The 21,661-nt window shown below is 34.7% G+C and overlaps 1 protein-coding gene across 14 annotated transcripts in view; it reads right to left on the reverse strand.

The window, feature by feature from the left end:
• odad2 (outer dynein arm docking complex subunit 2) overlaps positions 1–21,661 on the reverse strand; it is a 126,549-nt gene that overhangs the window by 90,939 nt on the left and 13,949 nt on the right. For 11 of the 14 annotated variants that reach the window (XM_073918459.1, XM_073918463.1, XM_073918468.1 and 8 more), the window contains 6 exons: positions 15,999–16,283; positions 10,887–11,127; positions 10,059–10,216; positions 8,322–8,448; positions 7,940–8,046; positions 988–1,127 (listed from right to left, as the gene is read on the reverse strand). In XM_073918459.1, the coding sequence (XP_073774560.1) occupies positions 988–1,127; positions 7,940–8,046; positions 8,322–8,448; positions 10,059–10,216; positions 10,887–11,104 (750 nt within the window). In that variant the 5' untranslated portion in view covers positions 11,105–11,127; positions 15,999–16,283. Of the gene's footprint in view, positions 1–987; positions 1,128–7,939; positions 8,047–8,321; positions 8,449–10,058; positions 10,217–10,886; positions 11,128–11,737; positions 11,857–15,998; positions 16,284–21,661 lie in introns of those variants that run through there. The other 3 variants (XM_021480320.3, XM_005156229.6, XM_073918464.1) reach the window with 2 other exon arrangements.

The following is a 21,661-nucleotide window of genomic DNA, read 5'->3' on the forward strand; positions in this document are numbered from 1 at the left end:
TTTCAGTTTTGTAGTCCACCATGAAAGCTGATTCTTGCGGTGTCCGATTTAAAGGAGTGCAAAAGCAAGAGCCTTTATTCTCTGTGCGGTTACCTTAGTTGAATGAAGTCGCAGGAGTTCAAATATTTAAACATATCTACAGGTCAAATTGGATCCAAATTTTCCGGATTACTCTTCTTTGGAAATAAATGACCTCCGGTCTGTCCATTGTACTTTGTCGAGTGCAGTGGAAAGGCAGCTTTAGTGTGATAAATTGCTGAATGTTGTTCACTTAAACTACCACCAGTTGCGTTAACAAAAGTAATTTCTAAATTCTTCTTATAGCACAAAATCTATTTAAAGAAAACAATGTAAAAACAGGCAAGTATACAGGATACTTAAAGTTTGCGCAATGCTGAAAAATATCATGGCGCAAAATATGTTGCATTTAATTCATTGCACACATTTTTAGATATATGAGGCGGCTTGGAACACTGAACACAGCTAAAGAAGCAGGCCTGGAACAGAATCACATAACTGTCATGTCCAAACTTCAATTTTGCTTACCTCATGTTTTGGAAAAGTGTCTGTATACCATACCTTTCAAACACATTAACAGAAAGTTTTCTATGTTCAAATTGTCTACCAAAATCTACTCCCTTGACAGCTTGACACGTTTGAGGTTCAGAAAACTCATATTGCATCAGTCAGCATTCCGATGGGATGCATTAATTTCCATTTGCTATGTGCTCAGGTTAGGCTTGTTGGGATAAGCCCTGTTTAGATGATCAAGCACCCCTGTAATTGGTTTTCATTATATAATCAACTAAGGAAATGTCTACTGATTACTAATGGCAGATAATGCATTATGTAGCAAAATTCCATCATTTTTGACACCCATGTTGCAGATTTGTGTTTTGCTTTGACATACAAGAGAATTGTGTTCCCTGAGCTATCCAAAACTGACACATCAAATGACTATTATTACTTTCTTGACAGTTTTCTCACCTCATCCAGGAAAACTCCATTAGTATTGCAAGTGATGAACAGTGTGGGCTCTGTGTCACAGGTCTCAATTATGAGGGAGCAGATCTCTCCATCCATCTGCCTCCAGGGAGGAGAGCGACAACCATTGGAGAACACATAATCTGTGGAGGCAAGATTTATGCTTCAGAGCTTTGTATAAGGGTAGTTTTTTTTTTTTATAAAACAGTATTATTTAAAGGAAAAATACATATATTTAGGTAATTTGAAGTTTAATGCCTAATAAATATTTAAATGTCTTCCTATCTTTCTTTGAAGAACATTATTTTTAAACATTTCAATAACTTTATCCTGTAGTTGTTGGCAAACTATCTTTGCTCCTAAAGGACTAGACCTTTCTTGGATGCTGCTTTTGTACCAAATCATAATTACAATAACCTGTTGACATCGCCTGTTTCAAATCACATCATTATTTAACCAATTTACCTACTTACTAGCCCTACAGTCCTCCTGTGCCAACTTTTTTTAAAATGTGTTGCAGATCTGAATGACAGGAAAGTGTGTTTACAAATTAAATGAAGCTGACCAGACAAAACATGAAATATTCTGTGTTCACATTATCAGCAATGAAATACAAGTCAAAGTATATTTGGAAATCATTACTTTATTATATATATATATATATATATATATATATATATATATATATATATATATATATATATATATATATATATATATATATATATATATAAATATATATATATATATATTTTTTTTTTTTTTTCTCTCCATACTGTCACAACTTTTTCTGATTTAGGGTTGTACATATAGAAAATACAAATAGCTAATTTATTTTACATATAATTAAGAACTTTAAAAAAAAATCCCCATGAATTGTTTGACATTGGGCAGTTTGGTGTGTCACAGAAAAGAAAATTTTATAACCATCAATTTTATAGTGGTTCCAAAAAAGTTAAATACTGTATGCAACAAAATTTGTCAAGTTCCTATGTTTTTAGAAATATTTGTTAAAAAAAATTATTGCCATTTCCTAAAATGGCCACATTTATTATTGATTTTACAATTTTCTTTTAAATTTATAAGAGCTGCAACTTTTATTTGATCCCATTAAGACAGTCACACCAAAGGACAGTTTTTAGATTTGGCTCTAAAACGTAAAAAAATAGTAACAGCAGTTTTAAAAACAGGAGGTAGGTTCATGGAAGACAAAGAAATGTTTAATTATTTACTGCAATGTAAATGATGACAATTCTAATTATTTTCATTTTTGTCATGTGTGACAGTAAAAAAGCAAAGTCATGTCAACAACCCATATTTTGTAGTATTATTACTGGTCTATAAATCACTAAATGGCCTAGGACCTAAATACATTACAGATATGCTCACTAAATACAAACCCAACAGATCACTCAGATCTTTAGGATCATATAAACTAGAAGTTCCAAGGATTCAGTCAAAGCAGGGTGAATCAGCTTTCAGCCACTATGCTCCTCGCTGCTAGAATCAACTTCCAGAAATGATCAGATGTGCTCCAACATTAGGCACATTCAAATCAAGACTGAAAACACATCTGTTTAGCTGTGCCTTTACTGAATGAGCACTGTGCTGCATCCGACAGATTTCACTATCATGTTTTCTCTTCTTCTTCATTCTTTTATCACATTTTACCTGTTTTTGTGTTTGTTTTACTCATTTTTATTATTTGTTTTTATTTTTATTTTACTTGTTTCTTTTATTCTTGTTTATGTAAAGCACTTTGAATTGCCACTGTGTATGAAATGTGCTTTATAAATAAACTTGTCTTGGCTTGCCTTGCCTTCTATGTTTAACGTGTCAAATGTTAAATTAGTGCACCAGTATCACATCACAACAGTAAAAATGTGCTATAAAACTTCCATTTAAAACAGTTCATTCAGTCTAGGCTCCCACAAGGGGCAGATGGACACTGCATCCATGTATCTCTGCCAGTAAAGAAGACTGATTGCTCTTCAGGACTGAGCTGCTGCAGACATAACCCCAAGATAAATCACCATCGCCAAACACCCCCACCGACACTCCACATGCTCCAAACCACCCGTTGCATCCACAGGACCTCCCCCTATTTATTTGCAAAGAAGCTTCCAATTTTGCTCAGCATACAGGGACACATTTTTCAAAAGAAACCACATCCATCATTTCAAATTTGCAGGCCGCTCTCCTTTTTCCAAAAACAGTTAATTGTTATGGCACAGCATATCTGCCCATTCTCCTCAGGGAGAGGGGAAGAACTGATGAATCTCTTTGTAAACTGAAATCTGACATACAGTATGTAATGGTTTCCATGTTATGGAGGCTTGAACATAGACATGTTATATTTAAAGGATATCCAGCATTGCCACTAATGGTGGTGGCTTGAGAGAGTGAGTGTGAGGCAGAGAGACAGACTTATATTGAACAGCCAACAGTGCTTAGTAATTGTAGACTGTTATGGATTACAAACTACCGTATATGAGAAAATTGTTGTCAGTAACATTTATTAGATTGATCTTTTTCAGTAATGTTTTTGAACTATTTTTGGATTTATTTAATAATATATTTAACCCTAATGTTTACTACATAGATTTGAATGGGATTAATGTTTACAAAAATATAATGAAATGCACAAAACATTATGTACATTGCACTGCAAGCCAATACTCATTACATTTATCAGAATTCAAATTGATAAAACTAGAAAAACCTGCAAAGGTTCAGTCTTAGTTGTTTGGTAGGGCATGTATGTATGTTTCACATTGAGTTTAAGTTTGTAACAATGGAAAGCTACTTGGTTACACTTGGAAATTGCTGCACTAAAAAACTACAGTATCTATTAGGGATGCTCAATTAGGTTAATTTTCCCAACCAACAACCGTCGCTCGTTAACTGAACATTAACCCATAAGCAGGTCGCACACCAGAAGCGACGCTCGGCGGCGCGCCGCGCAGCGCCACGCAGCGCCATGTATTTTAGAATTCTAATCATAGGTTTCTATCAGGATACACACACCGGCGCCGCAAGTCGGCGGCTGTCGGCGGCGCCCGGCGACGGCTCAGGACGCAGTTCATTTTTCAGCCGCGCCACAGAGCGCCATCTGATTAGTTTCATGTTAAATATCATTCGAATGTTCGCGTCTGGTGTGCGATACTTTAATCTGTCATGTACGCGCCGTGTCGCGGCGCCGAGCGGCGCTTCTGGTGTGCGACCTGCTTTAGCCGGTGAGGGGCTCGTTTACAAAAAATATTGTTAGCCAACTAAAGTAGCAAGTTCCATCATTACAAACATAGTTTGTTAATTTGGCATTTACCAAATCCATCGTTCCAACGAACATTTGCAAACTGCATCACAAACTTGTATGCTTGCAGCTACACCTCTGGAGCTGATTTTCTCATAATTGATTTATCAATTTATCAACTTTTAATACTCTTTAAGACCCCGCAGACACCCTGATAATCCAGTTTTAAAAATAGAATGTGTTACTGCATTACAAATAACATCATAAAAGGTTAATTTGTGATAGGGTGGAAAGTACAGCTGTCAAGAGTTTAAATAATTAAATACTAGTTAAAGATAATGTACTTTTTCAAAAAGGTGATCTTTATTCTATATACTGTAACACTGTGTTTTAGTGTGTATACTGTATAAGTAAGTGTGTGGTGCATATACATTTCCTTGGAACACTTCAGCATCATCTTACGCCATCTGCACCAGAAATTAAACATGTCCAAACAATCATGGAAGCTAAACACTTTCATCACTTGTTTCATTTAAATTGGCCGTGATTGTACTTATATCAAAATACCTATGTGAAAAGATCTTCTGCTGCTGTCAAGAAAATAGTGCATCTGTTTAATTCAAAATAGTTTGATTTCACTCTGGAGGTCTGCTTTGCCTGCTTGTTTGACTACCTCCAATGATTTTCACCTTGAACACATTCAATGTCTCCATGAATCCCTATGCGAATCCTCTGAAAACACAGTCTTCCTGAACTCTGATATCAGTTGGTTTTGATTTAATTTATGGCAGACTGTTTGTTTTGCATCAGCAGGGCAGTGGGCCCCGCGCACCTGCATGAGGTTTGACTCTAACAGTGAGACTGTGAGCGTTTCACTGGGGCCGGCTGTCACCTCAGTTGTCTCTACAGATCCATCTTTTGAGTTATCTGACTCCAACCCCACTTGATTCAATTTCTTGTTGGCCTGGGGGAGCGGTGATGGTTCAGTGGCCACACTTTACTCAGCAGCCCTCTTTCTGTCGCTGCCTTCAGCCCTGTACATCATCAGTAACAACCACATTAGTGGTGTTCATCTCAGTTTTGTAACCGTAGATCTTCTTATTGTGTACATATTTCCCACATACAGTACACAAAAAATGAGTTTAAATTGATTTAAATAAGTTTAAACTAATAAAATAAAAGGCAAAAGCAATAATAATAATGCAATGCACCTTTTATTGAGGATAAAAATAAACTAAGAAAACTTTTTTGGTACTTTAGTTAACTCAAACAGTAACACTCTGGGATTTTGATTATTTCAATGAATATTTCAATAGGGAGTTGCACATGTGGTGAGAAAAATTAACTTACTATAATTCTAAAAAAGATTTTTGTTGTTTTTTAACTCCACTGGCAGATATTTTTCAGGCTTCATGCATAAATACACTTCATGTTCAGAAAACAAGATTTTTCACTAGTATATTTTATAACCCCCTTTTTCTTTTTCTGCAATTCATGGCATGGCTTTAACAAGATGCTGATCCATATTGACATGATGGCATTACACAGTTGCTGCCGATTTGTTGGCTACACATCCATAAATCTCCCATTCCACTACTACACCCCAAAGGTACTCTATTGAATTATGGAGGCCACTTAAGTTTACACTGCAAAACGCAATAGTTAACTTTATCAAATGACATGAGTCTAGTTAACTCAAAATTTACTGAAAGTTAATTCTACTCATTTGAAAAGAGTTTTGAACTCAGTAATGAGTTAATTAAATGCCTCATTACTTCAACCTAATGTAGTAAGTTCACAGTACTCATAGATTTTTTTTTTTTAACTAAAATGGTTTGTAGCAATCGGTATCCTCAAACGGTTTGAGTTGCCTTAACTTCTTGGGTTTTACAGAACTCAGTTGGTTTGAGTTCTCTTCATTTATTGAGTTTTACTTTGCTCAAATTGCTTCGTTTACTCAAGTAGATTACGTTCACAGTACTCATTAGGATTAGTTTTTGAACTTAAATGGTTGGTTGCAATTGGTTTGCTCAAATGGTTTAAGTTACCTTAACTTATTGGGTTTTCAGTGTAAAAAACACAATTTCATAATCAATAAACCAGTTTGAGATGATTTGAGTTTTGTGAGACGGCAAATTATTCTACTAGAAGTATCCACAACATGACGAGTAATAAAGAGTCATAAAGAGATAGAGATGAATATGGGTACCTACTAAAGGCTATCAGAGCATGCACTAAAATATCCACTATATCATTATTCCACCACCAGCAACAGCCTGTGCTGTTGATATAAGATAAGATGGATCCATGCTTTCATGTTGTCTAATCCAAATTTCGACTTTTGACAGCATTTGAATTGAGACTCATCAGACCAGGCAATGGGTGCAATAAGTGGCTATTTGGGTTAGTGTTGTCTTTCCCCAAATTCAAACCAATCTGCCCATTGTCTTCTGACAGCAACAAGACAATATCTCTTTCAGACTATCCTCTGTACACCCTGGAGATGAACCAGGAAAACGATAGTTCCAGAAATACTCAAATCAGCATGTCTGACATTATGAACCAAGCCATTTGTAAGACTTTTCCTCTCACTCTGATGCTTGGTTTGAACTACATCAAATAATCTAGATCAGAGATGCACAAAATCTGCAGTATTGAGCTCCAACTTGCCTAAACCGCCTGTCAGGAAGTTTTAAGCTCACCGAGTAAGAGATTAATTACTAACTAGTGTGTGTTTAATTGAGACTGGAGCTAAACTATGCAGAACACCGACCCTCCAGGACACCTAGACCATAATCTAGATCATATTTAAATGCACCTAAATGCCACCATGTGATTGACTTGCAGTAACAAGCAGCCAAACAGGTATACTTGATAAATGGCTGATGATTATGTTAGAAAACTAATTAAATAAATTATTTAGTGCCTTGGTTTAAAGATATTGCATTTATTATTTTAGATATCTATTAATGGAAAGTATCAGCACTCGCATAGGTCAAGTCAACCATTGCACCATAAATTACCATTGCTCCATGGCCCAGGTTCCACACTGGTTTCCTTTGCCCTATGCATGCATTGTACTTCTTTTATTTATGGTAAATTATTGTCATTGGTTGCCATGTTGTATGTGCCAAAGCCTTATTGGTTTGTTTACACATATTTTTGTTATATACAGTATATACCTGTATAGTCGTTATGTGTCTTTTGTCTAGTTTGTAACTTGCTTTTTAGCATGTTCAATATATTTATTTAATGCGTTAGTCAGGATCAGGTCTGCTTTATTTTATACCCTGATTTAGTTTAGTTTGTTTGATTCATGCTCATTGAATAAACTGTACTCAGATTTTACTGTACTTCAGCTTGAATACAGTGGGCATCAGTGTAATTCATACATTTGTTGCTATGCATTTTGTCTCAGTTTTCCCTAAAATCTAAATTACTGTACAATTACAGTCCAATTGAACCAGTTTAAGGAAGAAGAAAAAATCTCACATAAACTTTCTTACTTATGCCAGAAAACTACAATCATTTGTGCCCAGCACTGACTCACAGAGAGGAAGAGAAAGTGAGGGAGAAATATGTAAGGGAGAAACAAGATTAATCAGATTGAGGGTGAAAAGAAGCCTGAAAGTGAGTGAGTGACAGAACGAGATAAAGTGAGCAGAAGTGATGGAGAGGGGGGAAAGTGAGGATAATGCAAACCTGATGTGTAGCGCACAGACTTCAGCAAACGCATTTCTCCTGTTCCACAGAATGTCTTCAACAGGTCTATCTCTGTATTAACAGCTGCTGGGCTTAGCCTGCCCTCTCTGGGCAAAAATACACACACAACACACAAACAAAATAAAGCTCATTAAAGGGTAACAATAAAACACCTATAAATGCATGCACAAATTTTAAAACTAAAACATTTAACTATAAAATATTGCAACTGATAAAAGAAAAACATATTTAAATGAAAGGCAAGATTGTAAAAACAAAGCGGGGGTGATTATTTTGATATAATGATTATTATGATTAATTATATTATTACTTATTTTTGATTAAAGGTAGGATACAGTATATGCATGAAGTGAGAGTTTACCTGTTGATTGGTTTAACAGCAATGTCTAACAGCTTCTCGTCTAGCTGACACAAGATGTTAAATAAATGATCTTCGTTTATTGAAGGCGTATCGGGCCCAAAGATCTTCTTCACTACCTCCTTGTTAGCTGTTGATCATAAAAATACAAAATCACTTTTAGTCAACTTTAATTTTTCCTTTACTGCAAGTTTTATCACAAGAATCTTCATGGAACCAGATAGAAGTCAGTAGAGTCCAAAACCATTGGGACAAATTAGAATGCACTAAATATTAGCCAGAGGTTGCAGTTATGTAATATTTATATTTCAGGCAAAAAAAAAATCTTAAAACAACATCAAAAAGAAATGTTTATTTCTTTTGTAAAATGAATGTTGACTTTTTAATTAAGTATTAGTTATAAGAAGTTTAAAAAAATAAACTGAGTACATTTGTGAAGATGAAATATCTGATAAAATATTTTATAGTTTGAAGTTGTCCGGTTTGAGGGTTCAATTAAAAGAAGTTTATAAGGTATTTTAAGGTCATGCAGTCTATCATACAGACAGACAGAAAGCTAACATTATGTTGCATTCTAACATATTGCAAGCAGTTTTCATGTTTCAGCAAATTGATAACATGTTGCTAACATGCTGTTAACATGTTACTAGCATATTTTGGTACACTGCTAGCATTTTTAGTCACTTTGCTAACCATCTTGCTTTAACATGTTGGTAGCATGATTTAGCTTATTGCTACTATGTTTTAAAAATATAAACCTTTGTGTTTGTATTAAGAAAAAAAAATAATAATAAAATTAAATAAAAATAATGAAATTATTGCTGACTTTAAAAGTGGTATCTTAAATCTTTTCAGAACGATCACAGGGATCACACATATTGCATTAGAAACTGAAGAAATGAGAACTGCAAATCTGTCATTATTTTTATTTTTTTTGTACACGACAATTTGTCTAATGTCTGAAACATGTAAGTGAAATCTGAGCATGAACGTTTTCACTAACACATTTTGACACACTTTAATACTAAACTTTATTTAAAATTTAAAACAAAAATTTGCAGGAACAACTGTGTAAACGTGCATGATCTGTGATGTTACAATTATTTCAAGAAGTTAAATTTCTTATTCACTGAAAGAGTGTGAAATTTTGCTTTATAGGTTGTGCGATTTTTCCAAAGAGCATGGATTCACCAAGAGGCGACACTAGTGCAATTTGTGAAACAGCCATTGGATGGGGCGGCGGGAATTTTGGAATGAAAACTCCAATAGAACAACAGCATATAATAAGTCTGTAAAATAAACTATTAAAAGTGCTGGTGATTGCTATAGTACGTGTTGAATTGTCGTCTTTAAGCTTGTATCTCAGCTTTAATGCGCTTTTTAAATAAATAAAAAAACAAAGCAGCTGCTTGCCATGGCGACAGTAATAAGATCCAATGGACAGCTGACTGCCTTCACTCCAAAATGGCGGAATCAGGGGCTGTTGATGGGCGCTGCTGTTGCAATGGAAGTTCTAATGAGTGTCGCCTCTTGGTCATTCTAAGCTCTTTGATTTTTCTGAAGTAAACAGATTTTACTTAGTGTTTATTTTGTGTGATTTCATACAGTGTCATACAATGTTTGATGCATGCTTGACAAGTGAGGTGAACAACACATTATTCTTATATAAAATGATTAATTATTGAGTGTTTCCCAATGTTCTGCTAAAATGCAATACAGTATTTTCTGTCTGCATCTTACCCTCTAAACAGGCTTGAACCTCCTTTCTATTTTTATTTTTATTTAGTTGCAGAATGTTAGAGAGGTGGTAGAATGAGTGCACTGTGATGTCAGGTGGATTCAGAAGGAGAAGTGGGCGTCCGTTATCATCATGTTCCTGAGACATAACTGACCCTTCTCTGAAAAAAAAAAAAAAAACAGAGAAAAAGGTTGAGTGAAAAAACAACAAGATTAGCAAAAATCAGTTCTTTGAGATTGAAAAGTATTTGACTTTAAGCTAACAGGAAAGTATCTGGATTTTATCAATAAAACCTACAAAATGAAACAAGTATAGTTTAAAAAAAAAAAATATATATATATATATATATATATATATATATATATATATATATATATATATATATATATATATATATATATATATGGTAACACTTTACAATAGGGTTTATTAGTTAATTCATTTACTAACATGAACTAATCATGAACAACACTTGTACAGTATTTATTAATCATAATTGAACATTTACTAATGCATTTTTTACATCCAAGTCCGTGCTTGTTAACATAAGTTAGTGCACCGTGAGTTAAGATGAACTAACAATGAACAACAGTATTTTCATTAACTAACGTTTACTAGCATAATAAATACTGTAGTAAATGTATTGTTTGTTGTTTGTTCATGTTAGTAAATGCATTAATTAACATTAACTAATAAACCTTATTGTAAAGTGTGACCATATATTTATAATATAAGCTAATTATATTTTATATGATCTTTCTAATTCCTCTTAAGTGAATTTGGATTCTTTCAATTGCATAACTCACACCATCTCCTGTTGTTGGAATTACCTGACGTCGTATATCTCTGATGTGAAATCAGACACTTCTAGAGATGTTTTCCATTGTAGCGGCTCACTGAATGTAAGTCTTGCTTCCTCCGGGTGGCTCTCACTGAAGTACTCAGTGAAGAGCATAATTTCAGTCAAGATGTCATTATTCAGGAGGCTGTTCTCTAGTTTATTCCCATCAGAGCTCCACTGAATTGCCCTGGAGAGCGTCACCCCCATGATGGACAGCAGATGAGTCTAACCTAACATGCAAGTACAGTAGAAATACAAATGATTTTTAATGATGAATTTTTATGAATAATGAATTTTTATGATTTTACTTTTTTTTTTTTTTTACAACTCAGTATTTACTTATCTCTTGTTAGACATTTAAGTAAAGTAGTTAACAATAAAGTATACATTTAGTTAACATACTAACGTTAAGTAATTTTAATTAAGTAGTGGATTTACATTAGGCCTTGTGGAGAAAACAAACCAACATTTTTTTTTTTTACCTTGGTAACTACAAAATTATTCACTGTTTTGTAATACCATTTGTTGTAAAATTGTGGTTTAACAATTGATAAACAAAAGCATGGCTACAATAACGTTACTTATAATATAAAAACCTTATTTTCCTTTGGTGTATTTATAATTATGCAACCATATTTGTGTATTATTTTATTACTACAGTAAGATTATGTAACATAGGTTAAAAACAACGTTATAGACCACCACGAGTATGGCAATTTAACGTTAAATTCCTAAACTGGAGCGTGAATATCTGGTGGTAACTATAAATATCTCATTAAATACGCAAAACAAGTCACTTTCTTGAAAGAATTTCGATTTGTATGAACGTTTGTTACTCACCACCAAACGTGACTAAAGTCTACTCCAACTAATATAACTGTTCTCCTCGAAAAATTGGTTAAATATCTTGCTAACTCTGTTGTAAATCGGCGTTGTAGTCAGTTACTAACTCTAGGAATAAACTGAGCTGTCTCAGGTTGCTAAGATACAGTAAAACAACGGGGAGGGGAAAGGGTCAAACATGTTACTCCAGGAAAAGCGTTTGGGTGCATACGAATGATTAGTATTTACCTAGGGTATTTACATTAAACCTAATAACGCCTTTAGAATGTATAAAACTATATTATGTTAGAAATACGCGAGTGTTTGAACACGTTTTATAACACTATAATAACATTTATATACTACGACCATATTGAAGCAAAAATTGTTGTTTTTACCGTTTTGAAACTGTTCTTGCATATACCATTTTTCCATCAGTTTCAAAATTGTAGGGGAGAATGGGGACAGTTGCAACACCTTTCACTTTCAGAGACCTTTTTTTTTTTTTTGTGTGTGTGTGTGGAAATCCAAACTTTTAATATAATACACCCACCCACATTGCTTGCTTATGTGTACAAAAGATATATATGGCATGGGATAATGTAATAAAAAATTCTAAAACATTAGGTTGGATTTTATTTATTTTTGTGTGTATGTGTGTGTGTGTGTGTATGTATGCATGCATGTATGTATGTATGCATGTATGTATGTATGTATGTATGTATGTATGTATGTATGTATGTACAGTATGTATGCATGTATGTATATGTATGTAGGCCTATGTATGTGTTTGTTTGTTTGTTTGTTTGTTTGTTTGTTTGTTTGTTTGTTTGTTTGTTTGTTTGTTTGTTTGTTTGTTTGTTTGTTTGTTTGTTTGTTTGTTTTGGTAAACAGACTAATTGTTAATTTGTTAAATGTGTTAAATTTGTAATAAAAACAGCCTATATATTTTAACAGAAAATCTAGACTGAAGCTTTACTAAATTACTTCTTTCAACTTTGAAATTAATTAATTAATCAACGAATAATTATTTTAAATTAAATTACATTAAAACTCATTAAAATTCCGTTGTTAATTTGGCAAGCTTTAAAATGAATTTTGTCTGTCCCAGCTCTGTCAACCATGATTAAACTATTGTCTATGCTAGGTAGATGCACTGGCTTTAACGTTTGATAGATATAGCTATTTAAAGCTGAGAAAACAGTGATTTAAATTGTACAAACGAATAATGTTTCACAAAAACAGATTAGACCGTCTGAGAAATTTTCTGAACATTAAAAACGACTACAAAAATAAAGTAAAATTTGAGTTTTATACTGAAGGAATGGTGACATTTGGCTGATTTCTTTTAAATTAAAGAAGGATCTAACTGAGAATATTTAGTATATAAAGATCATCATTCTAGCTCATTCCTAAATAGATATATAAGTCTTGTTGCAACTGCCCCATGTTGTAACAGTCCCCACTCTACACATTGAACGACAGATAAGTAATATTATTTGAACATTACTGATTGAAATTGATAAGAACAATATCATCTGGCAATTGCTATATTAAACCCATTGAAATAAAATTTCATCAAATTCCATCACATTTGTTTCCTGACAACAAATTAATCAAAAAAATTTTTGGCACATGCACAGTTGGCTTTAAAAATCCTCACCATTTTATTTATTTATTTATTCATTCATTCGTTCGTTTGTTTGTTTTTGTTTGTTTGTTTGTTAGTTAGTTTAAATAAATAAATAAATAAATAAATAAATGAATAAATGAATAAATAAATAAATAAATAAATAGTTGCAAAATTGTATTCCCTTGCTAAATTCTTTGCTTAAATTTTGTTTAAATAAAATCATCTCCTTGGAGTCAAACCAGATCAGAATCCAATCCGAAGGTTAAGATATTTTTGCTATGCAAACAAAAGAGAGGTCCAAAATGAAGCCACCTAATGGAATTACAGTCTTTTACATTATATCAGCTGTTTGTTTTCTTTCTGGGTTTGCATGCCCGCAGAACCACACTTTTGAGAGGCTCTTTATAAACTTCCGTGCTGTGCTGTATGGTTTGGCAGCAAATTACACAGTTATTTGGGCCACAGAAAAGACTTCATTTCCCCAATTGATCCTGCCCGTACAGCCTTTCAGAATGAGTGAATTCAGCACAGCGTTACTCACATGGGCTTTAACTCTGATAGGGCTCACTCATAAACTTTCAGACGAACCAAAAGCGAACAGGAGCTCCATCTTTTTAGATTGTGCAGATGGAAGGCCTGGGGCCAGGTGTATCAGCCTCTCTGCCAAACCACACCGATGACCTGGAGATTAACATTACAGAAATTTCCGTGCTTTTTGACTTAAATAGTGCACTTTAGATTTTTCTTTTATTCAAATAATGATTTTACTTCTTGCTGCAGATCAAGAAATTATTACTGAGAATTTCCCCACAGGAATTTAATATTACATGAAAATTTACAAGCATTTCCATGAGACGTCGCACATTTTAACTTCTGTTTTTTGTATCTTTATGAGTCACGCTTGCATTGTTTTTGCAGACAAAAATGAACGGAGGTCATAATTGCATAACACTTTTATTTTTATGAAATGAGCTATATTTCATTTATTTATTGTACTTGTTTGATATCTGATCATTCATTCATTCATTTTCTTGTTGGCTTAGTCCCTTTATTAATCCAGGGTCGCCACAGCGGAATGAACCACCAACTTATCCAGCAAGTTTTTACGCAGCAGATGCTCTTCCAGCCGCAACCCATCTATGGGAAGCATTCACACTTACACTCATACACTACGGACAATTTAGCCTACCCAATTCACCTGTACCGCATGTCTTTGGACTGTGGGGGAAACCGGAGCACCCGGAGGAAACCCACGCAAATGCAGGGAGAACATGTAAACTCCACACAGAAATGCCAACTGAGCCGAGGCTCGAACCATTGACCTTCTTGCTGTGATGCGACAGCACTACCTACTGCGCCACTGCTTCACCCTTGATCTCTGATCCTTTGAAGGAATTTTATGTTACTAAATCATTCACTTCCTAATTTCACATACAACTTTTTGTTGAAGTTAATGCAATATTTAAGCTTAATATTGAGTAAAGTACGGTGGCCGAGAGAGCTTAACGCACTGCAATTTAAGAAAGCACATGCAATTACAAAAAAACACCAGCAAATAAAGAAATAATCTTCATCAATTTGACAGCACACGTTGCAAATTGGTCACAACACAAACAACTAAAGAAACGCGCAGTAGTAAAGGCCTAAGTATAGGCCTACTCAATGGTTCCATCAAGTGCTTTGAAACATCATTTTTCAATGTTTAGATGTAATTTCAACTGCAATCAGAAGACGTGGCAGGACATATTACAGAACTATGAGTGCATAGAACAGAATTCAACTCTAAAATGTAACTGTCTGTTACACGTTGTTCTGTGGCTGCCATTGCATTATCCAAGTGGGTGCTGCACACTGGTTTTGGTGTTATGAGAACCCCCTCATGATTATGAAGCGCTTTGGGTGTATGGCCACATAAAATGACTATATAAATACACATTACGTGACATATAGAAATTTTAGATCTTACACATGTCATCAGCAAGCCCAGAAAACTTCTGCAACGTATTTCTGCAAATTGCTAAGCCTGAGATTTACACTCATCGACATCAGAAAAATCTGTATTTATTTATGTAAATTATTTATTTGTATTTATGTCAGTTATTGAAAAATGTGTAACTGTTTGGATAATTGGTGTATATTACTATTTGCAAAGTAATATTCTCTCTTCTCAGTCTTTTAGTGGATGTGATATACAGTATGCGAGACCTGCTGTAGTTCCTATTCTTAAAATCATTCCACAGAAATGTGCAGATATATAAGCAGATTCTGTCTGACCATGGCCATCTGCAAACAAAATTGACAAACAGGACTAATATAATTACAGAACAGTTATGGTATACTTTCTTTGTGTGTGTAATAACAAAATAAGCAGCCAGTTGTATACTGCAAGTCTTTCAATCATAAAAATGGAAGTATGTCTGTTCTTTTTCCTTTCTCTTTTTTTGCACTGGTCATTTAAAGCCATAGCGATGATGAACAGAAGCAGAAAAGAAATTCAAATGCTCACTTAACAGTGTGTGTGTGTGTGTCAACATTTTGATTTATACCTACAGCCCAGACATGCTTTTATTCAACATGTATTTGCAAAAGCCCAGTCTTTCATCCTTGATGGAATAAATGGGTGCAAATCAGTGTCGTCGATCTTACCGTGTGACATTCAGTCTGGCTCAGCCACTTCTTGGAAATCCAGCAGACTAAAGAGGGGAGCCCAAAGAGGTACAGTAACACTGAGACCCTGCGCAGGCAATAAAAAACAGACCCTCTCCATCGTTAGGGCTTTGCTACCTCTCACTCTCGTGTCTGCAATCATTCAGTGATAAATTGGAAATAGATTCAAGATGATGCCATTGAAATCCAGCACAGGAGTTTTCAATGTGGAGTCCAGGGACTCTCATGCTGAGGACCCAAAGGGGATGGAAGTCTGCAGACAATCTGAGAAAGAAAGACAAACTTATATTTAACATTACATTTAAAAGTTGAAAAAATACATTTTAAGAATATTTCTTCTTAAATATTACATTTGTAAATTATTTTTTTTTTAAATAGATGTTTTAAGGGGGTACTGTGGCTCAGTGGTTAGCACAGTCAACTCACAGCAAGAAGGTCACTGGTTTGAGTCCCCACTGGATCAGTCGGCATTTGTGTGTGGAGTTTGCATGTTTGCATGTTGCATGTGTTGATGTGGGTTTCCTCCAGGTGCTCCGGTTTCACTTTCAGTCCAAAGACATGCACTATAGGTGACTTGGGTAAACTAAATTGGCCATAGTGTATGTGTGAATGGGTGATTTCCTAATACTGGGTTGTGGCTGGAAGGGCATCCTCTATGTAAAACATATGTTGGAATAGTTGGTGGTTCATTCTGCTAATTATAATATTTTTACAATATTTCTTCTTTAATATTGCATTTTTAACAATTTATTTCTTAAATATTACATTAGCAAATTTTAGATTTTTTAAATATTATAATTAATTTATTTAATTTTTTTTACAACCATGTTGATTTTGAACTTTTGAACTTTACACCAAGTAAATTATTTTCATATTATTTAATAATTAGATTTTTCCTTCAGTATACACCCAGCAGGCACAGGGCTTTAACATGATGCCTGATTGATGTTGTACCCCAACATCATGGGACATTTTTGTTTGGAAATGAAAATCGGGTTGCCGTCAGCTCAGAACTCAACGTCAGGCTGACGCCAATGTCGAAGATTGGACAGACATTGCATTTTAGTTATTTTCCAACGTAAACTAAAAACAACAAAACACCAATGTGTAATGTGGTACAGCTTGACGTTTTGTGGACATTACCAATATGACGTCTGTCAGATGTTGGATTTTGGTTGCTATCCCTGAGGAATAAATGTCAGTATTTGACATCAATATAATGTTAGTTTAAGATGTTGGCTCGCCGTTGGATTTTGGTCTCTTTCCAACACAACCGAAAATCAACAATATTCATTCATTTTCTTTTCAGCTTGGTCCCTTAATTACCCTAGGGTTGCCACAGCAGAATGAACCGCTGACTTATCCAGCATAAGTTTTATGCAGCGGATGCACTTCCAGCTGAAACCCATCACTGGGAAACATCCATAAACACTCATTCACACACATACACTACGTACAGTTTAGCTTACCCATGTTACCTATAGGGAATGTCTTTGGACTGTGGGGGAAATCGAAGCACATGGAGGAAACCTATGCAATCATGGGAAGAGCATGTAAACTCCACACAGAAACGCCAACTGACCCAGCCAAGGCTTGAACCAGCGATCTTCTTGCTGTAAGGTGATTGTGCTACCCACTGCCCACCGTGATGCATTAACAATATTTCAACGTCATTTAACATCGTTAGTGGACATCAAAATAACATTGTCTTTAGACGCTGGCAACCTAAATCTAATCTAATAGTAATTTCTTATGACATTGTGTGTCTGCTCTGCAGTGCAGTGTCTTTTTAACAGAATATCAGTGTTATATAATGCATTTTAAATTTCACACATACAAACAAAACAAAAGTAGCGTGTAATACATACAACTTTACTTTTGCTTTTTTATTTTTCCCTTGCATTATTTTTCTGCACAAAAAAAAGCAATGCAGTGACAGTTTATAGTATGTACAAAAAAACATTGGGCATGGACCAAGGCAAATTTGATGACAATAAAAACAAGAGTACAGTCAACTGGTTGTGATTTAACAGATTAAAACATTTAAAAACAGTAATATTTAAGAATAAGGTCAGAATTAGTGTTGTTTCTTGTTTACATAAACACATCTGATTCACGGAGTGATGACAAAGTCACAGTACTCTGCTTGCATTAAATATACAGGGTGGGCCATTTATATGGATACACCTTAATAAAATGGGAATGGTTGATAATATTAACGTCCTGTTTGTGACACATTAGTATATGTGAGGGAGCAAACTTTTCTCCACATCTTGTATCTTCACACCATAGATAATTGCCTTCAGATGACCCCAAAGTTAAAAGTTTACGGGGGTCAGATCGGGAGACCTTGGGGGGCCATTCAACTAGCCCACGACAACCAATCCACTTTACAGGTAACTGTTCATCTAGGAATGCTTGAATTTTGCACCCATAATATGGTGGTGCACAATCTAGCCTCGAAAAACTCAGGGAACATGCTAACTTCAGTGCATAAAGAGGGAAACACATCATCATGTAGCAATTTCAAATATCCACTGGCCTTGAAGTTTCCATTGATGATGAATGGTCCCACTATCTTTGTATCTATGGTGTGATGATACAAGATTTGCAGCACCTGGAACTACGGATACTAGAAGCCTGTGCTGGCATTTCTCCTGCGGTGTTGCTATCAGTGTGTGAAGAGTGGAAGAAGAGGGTTGCATTGACAATCCAACACAATGGGCAGTACATTGAACACATTTTATAAGTGGTCAAAAACTTATAAATAACTCATGAAAGAATAAAGTTACGTTAAAACCAAGCACATCATTATTTTTCATGTGAAATTCCCAATAAGTTTGATGTGTCAAATGACCCTCTTCCTATTGAAAAAACAAAAGATGGATCCAAGATGGCCGACTTCAAAAATGCCACCATGGTCACCACCCATCTTGAAAAGTTTGCCCCCTCACATATATTAACCCCTTCAGACCCTGCGCCCATTACAATAGAAATCACATGACATCGCATTTTTCTGAAATTTGGAACATAATTCAGGTCTGAAAGGGCTAATGTGCCACAAACAGGACGCTAATATCACCAACCATTCCCATTTTATTAAAGTGTATCCATATATCTGATAAGTTTAATTTCCTGCAGACCCCAAAATCACTTTTTTATAATCACCCATTTAACTCCCTTTATTTCAGGAAAACATCTTACAATCATCTTATTTTGTTGAACATGCATCACATTATTAAAATTGTTGGGAAACATAAGCACAAAACTACAACAACACATTGATGAGACAAAAACTAATTTCATTTCATCCCTCATTTCCTACTGAACAACGATAAGAAAAAATAAGGAAAAGCAAATGGAGAAAGTAGCCTAAAGAACACGAAAAAAGTAGATCTTTACTTGTAATCCATTGCACGCTCTCATTAACTTTGGCTAATTGCTGTTGGTTTTTTCACAATGAGGCGGTGCAGCAGAGCTTCCTTCAAACATAAACAGCGAGAGCCTGTGGTCAGAAGCACCTGTCAGCTCCTGCAGCTCTCTGTGCCTTTGACTCAGCCTCGGCATAATAAACAAAGGCGGCGTCTGGAACAGTGATGCTGATTGAGCTGAAGCGGGAACGCGCCGCACAAGATTTACGAGGAGCAGCTCTGTCTTCAAGCAGGAGGCTGTGATTGCATCCGTCCACAGCTCACTCTCCACTCTCAAAACAGGCCATTAGAGAGGGGAAATCAGGCCTGAGCGGGAATACACATTAGCTATGGGCGATAAAGGGCACAGACCTACTGGAGTTAAGGCCAGTTCAAATACGCATTTCTCGTGATGCTATTTAATCGTTTTTTCCGAGCAAGTAAGCCAGATTTTTTTGGGGCTGTTATGCTGTTACTTAAACAAGCAAAAAAATATTAGTATGCCAGAATTAAGTGAGTTTTTTCTTAAAACAAGCTAACTAATCTACCAACAGGGTAAGCAAAACAACCTTATTTCAAAGTAAAAACAAGTGTTTTTTGCTTCCCTATTGTCAGATTATTTTTGCTTATTATTGACTCATTTTTTACTTTTCTTTTAGCAATGTTTTTTTTTTAACATCAGAGCTCACTTACCACAGCATTTTAAAATCATAATTTCAAGTTAAACTCTTAATTTTAAGATTGCTTTTCTGTGTAAATATTCACTACAGTATAGGATTGATTATCTTTTGTTGAGTCTCGAATTTTACCATTTAAAAAAAAGATGCAGTATAAATGCAGCAAGTTGCAGTTAAAAAAAATTCAGCTTTTATACACAGGTCAGCTTTATTAGAAGCATTCATACTTTTTAATACACTTTTCAAGGTAATGTTTTCTACTGTCCTCTAATTCCTCCTGTATTTACATAATAATGCACTAAATGTTTTTTGCTTTTGCTTCAATGCCTTTTTTTGGCCTTAAAGCCCTTAATTTTTGCCTTAAGCTTTTTTGAACACGTTTAGGGTACAAACAATATTCTCATTATGATCCAGTTCACATGGATCCATGAAAATAACTAGAATTATCCATGCCAGGCCAGTAGTAAGCGATGTTGCTTAAAAAAAAAACTATGCATCTGCACACAATCAGTCAAGTAGTTCAGCATTGTTGTGAAACGTGTCATGAATTAGTCCAGTTTTTTATTTTGTACTGTCTTCTGAGCTCCACTTTTAAAAAAAATTCTTTAAAAACAAAACATCTGAATTAAGAAGTAATTGAGTAATTTTTGTATTGCTTATGACCTCCTTATGAGAATAAGTCTGGTACAGAGTAGAACATTATAATGTTTAGTTTTGTCAGGTTGTCTTCAACATAAGCTGAGGTAAGAGCATTTAGACTAACATGATGTTTTCTACAGTGGTATGAGCTCACATTTATTAAAAGACTAGGGGATTTTGGTTTCTTGGTTCATAAGCCCTTTAAGTACTCATCTGGGGTCCGTTCTTTGTACATAGATTACTCAATTTGCTGGAATTGGTTACTGATGATTTGACAATCTAGGTTAAATCTAGGTTTTATTCTTCGAAACTTATCAAAGAGTTGTGGTCATAGCAACAGATCAGGTAGCTCAAACCTGCACAGGAACAGGCTTTCTACCTATAAAGAGGATTAGATCGGGTTATCTCAAGCAAAGGTGATACTAAATGTATCACCTTTAGTATGTACCGAATGCTGATATTTTTTTACAGTATAGTAATCTAGGTTATACAAAAAATTATCTACACTTCGAAATAAAAGGACAAAAAGTGTAATGGCACCTAACATTTATTGATATTAACTTTTTAAATACAAACACAAACTATTTTAACATACTGACCCATTTTATTAAAATTTTTGTATGATAATGGACATGGCCAATATTCTTTTTTTGCTTCGCAAACCTTCTAGACACCTTTAACAATATCAAAATGCTTTGTTGATGCAAAATTAAATAGGCAGTTATGCCTAACGCCACGGGATTAAGAAACTTGATTAGACCTAGGCTACAATAATAAAGACAATCCACTCTAAAAGTAAAACTAAATAAATTGCTAAATAATCTTGACACATTAAAGTGTAAATCCTGGAGTGTTATTGTGTATCATATTTAACAAACAATTAACTACAAAGCAATAATTTTCTCACATAGATTAA

Source organism: Danio rerio, chromosome 12, assembly GCF_049306965.1.
Source record: "Danio rerio strain Tuebingen ecotype United States chromosome 12, GRCz12tu, whole genome shotgun sequence".
NCBI lineage: Eukaryota > Metazoa > Chordata > Actinopteri > Cypriniformes > Danionidae > Danio > Danio rerio.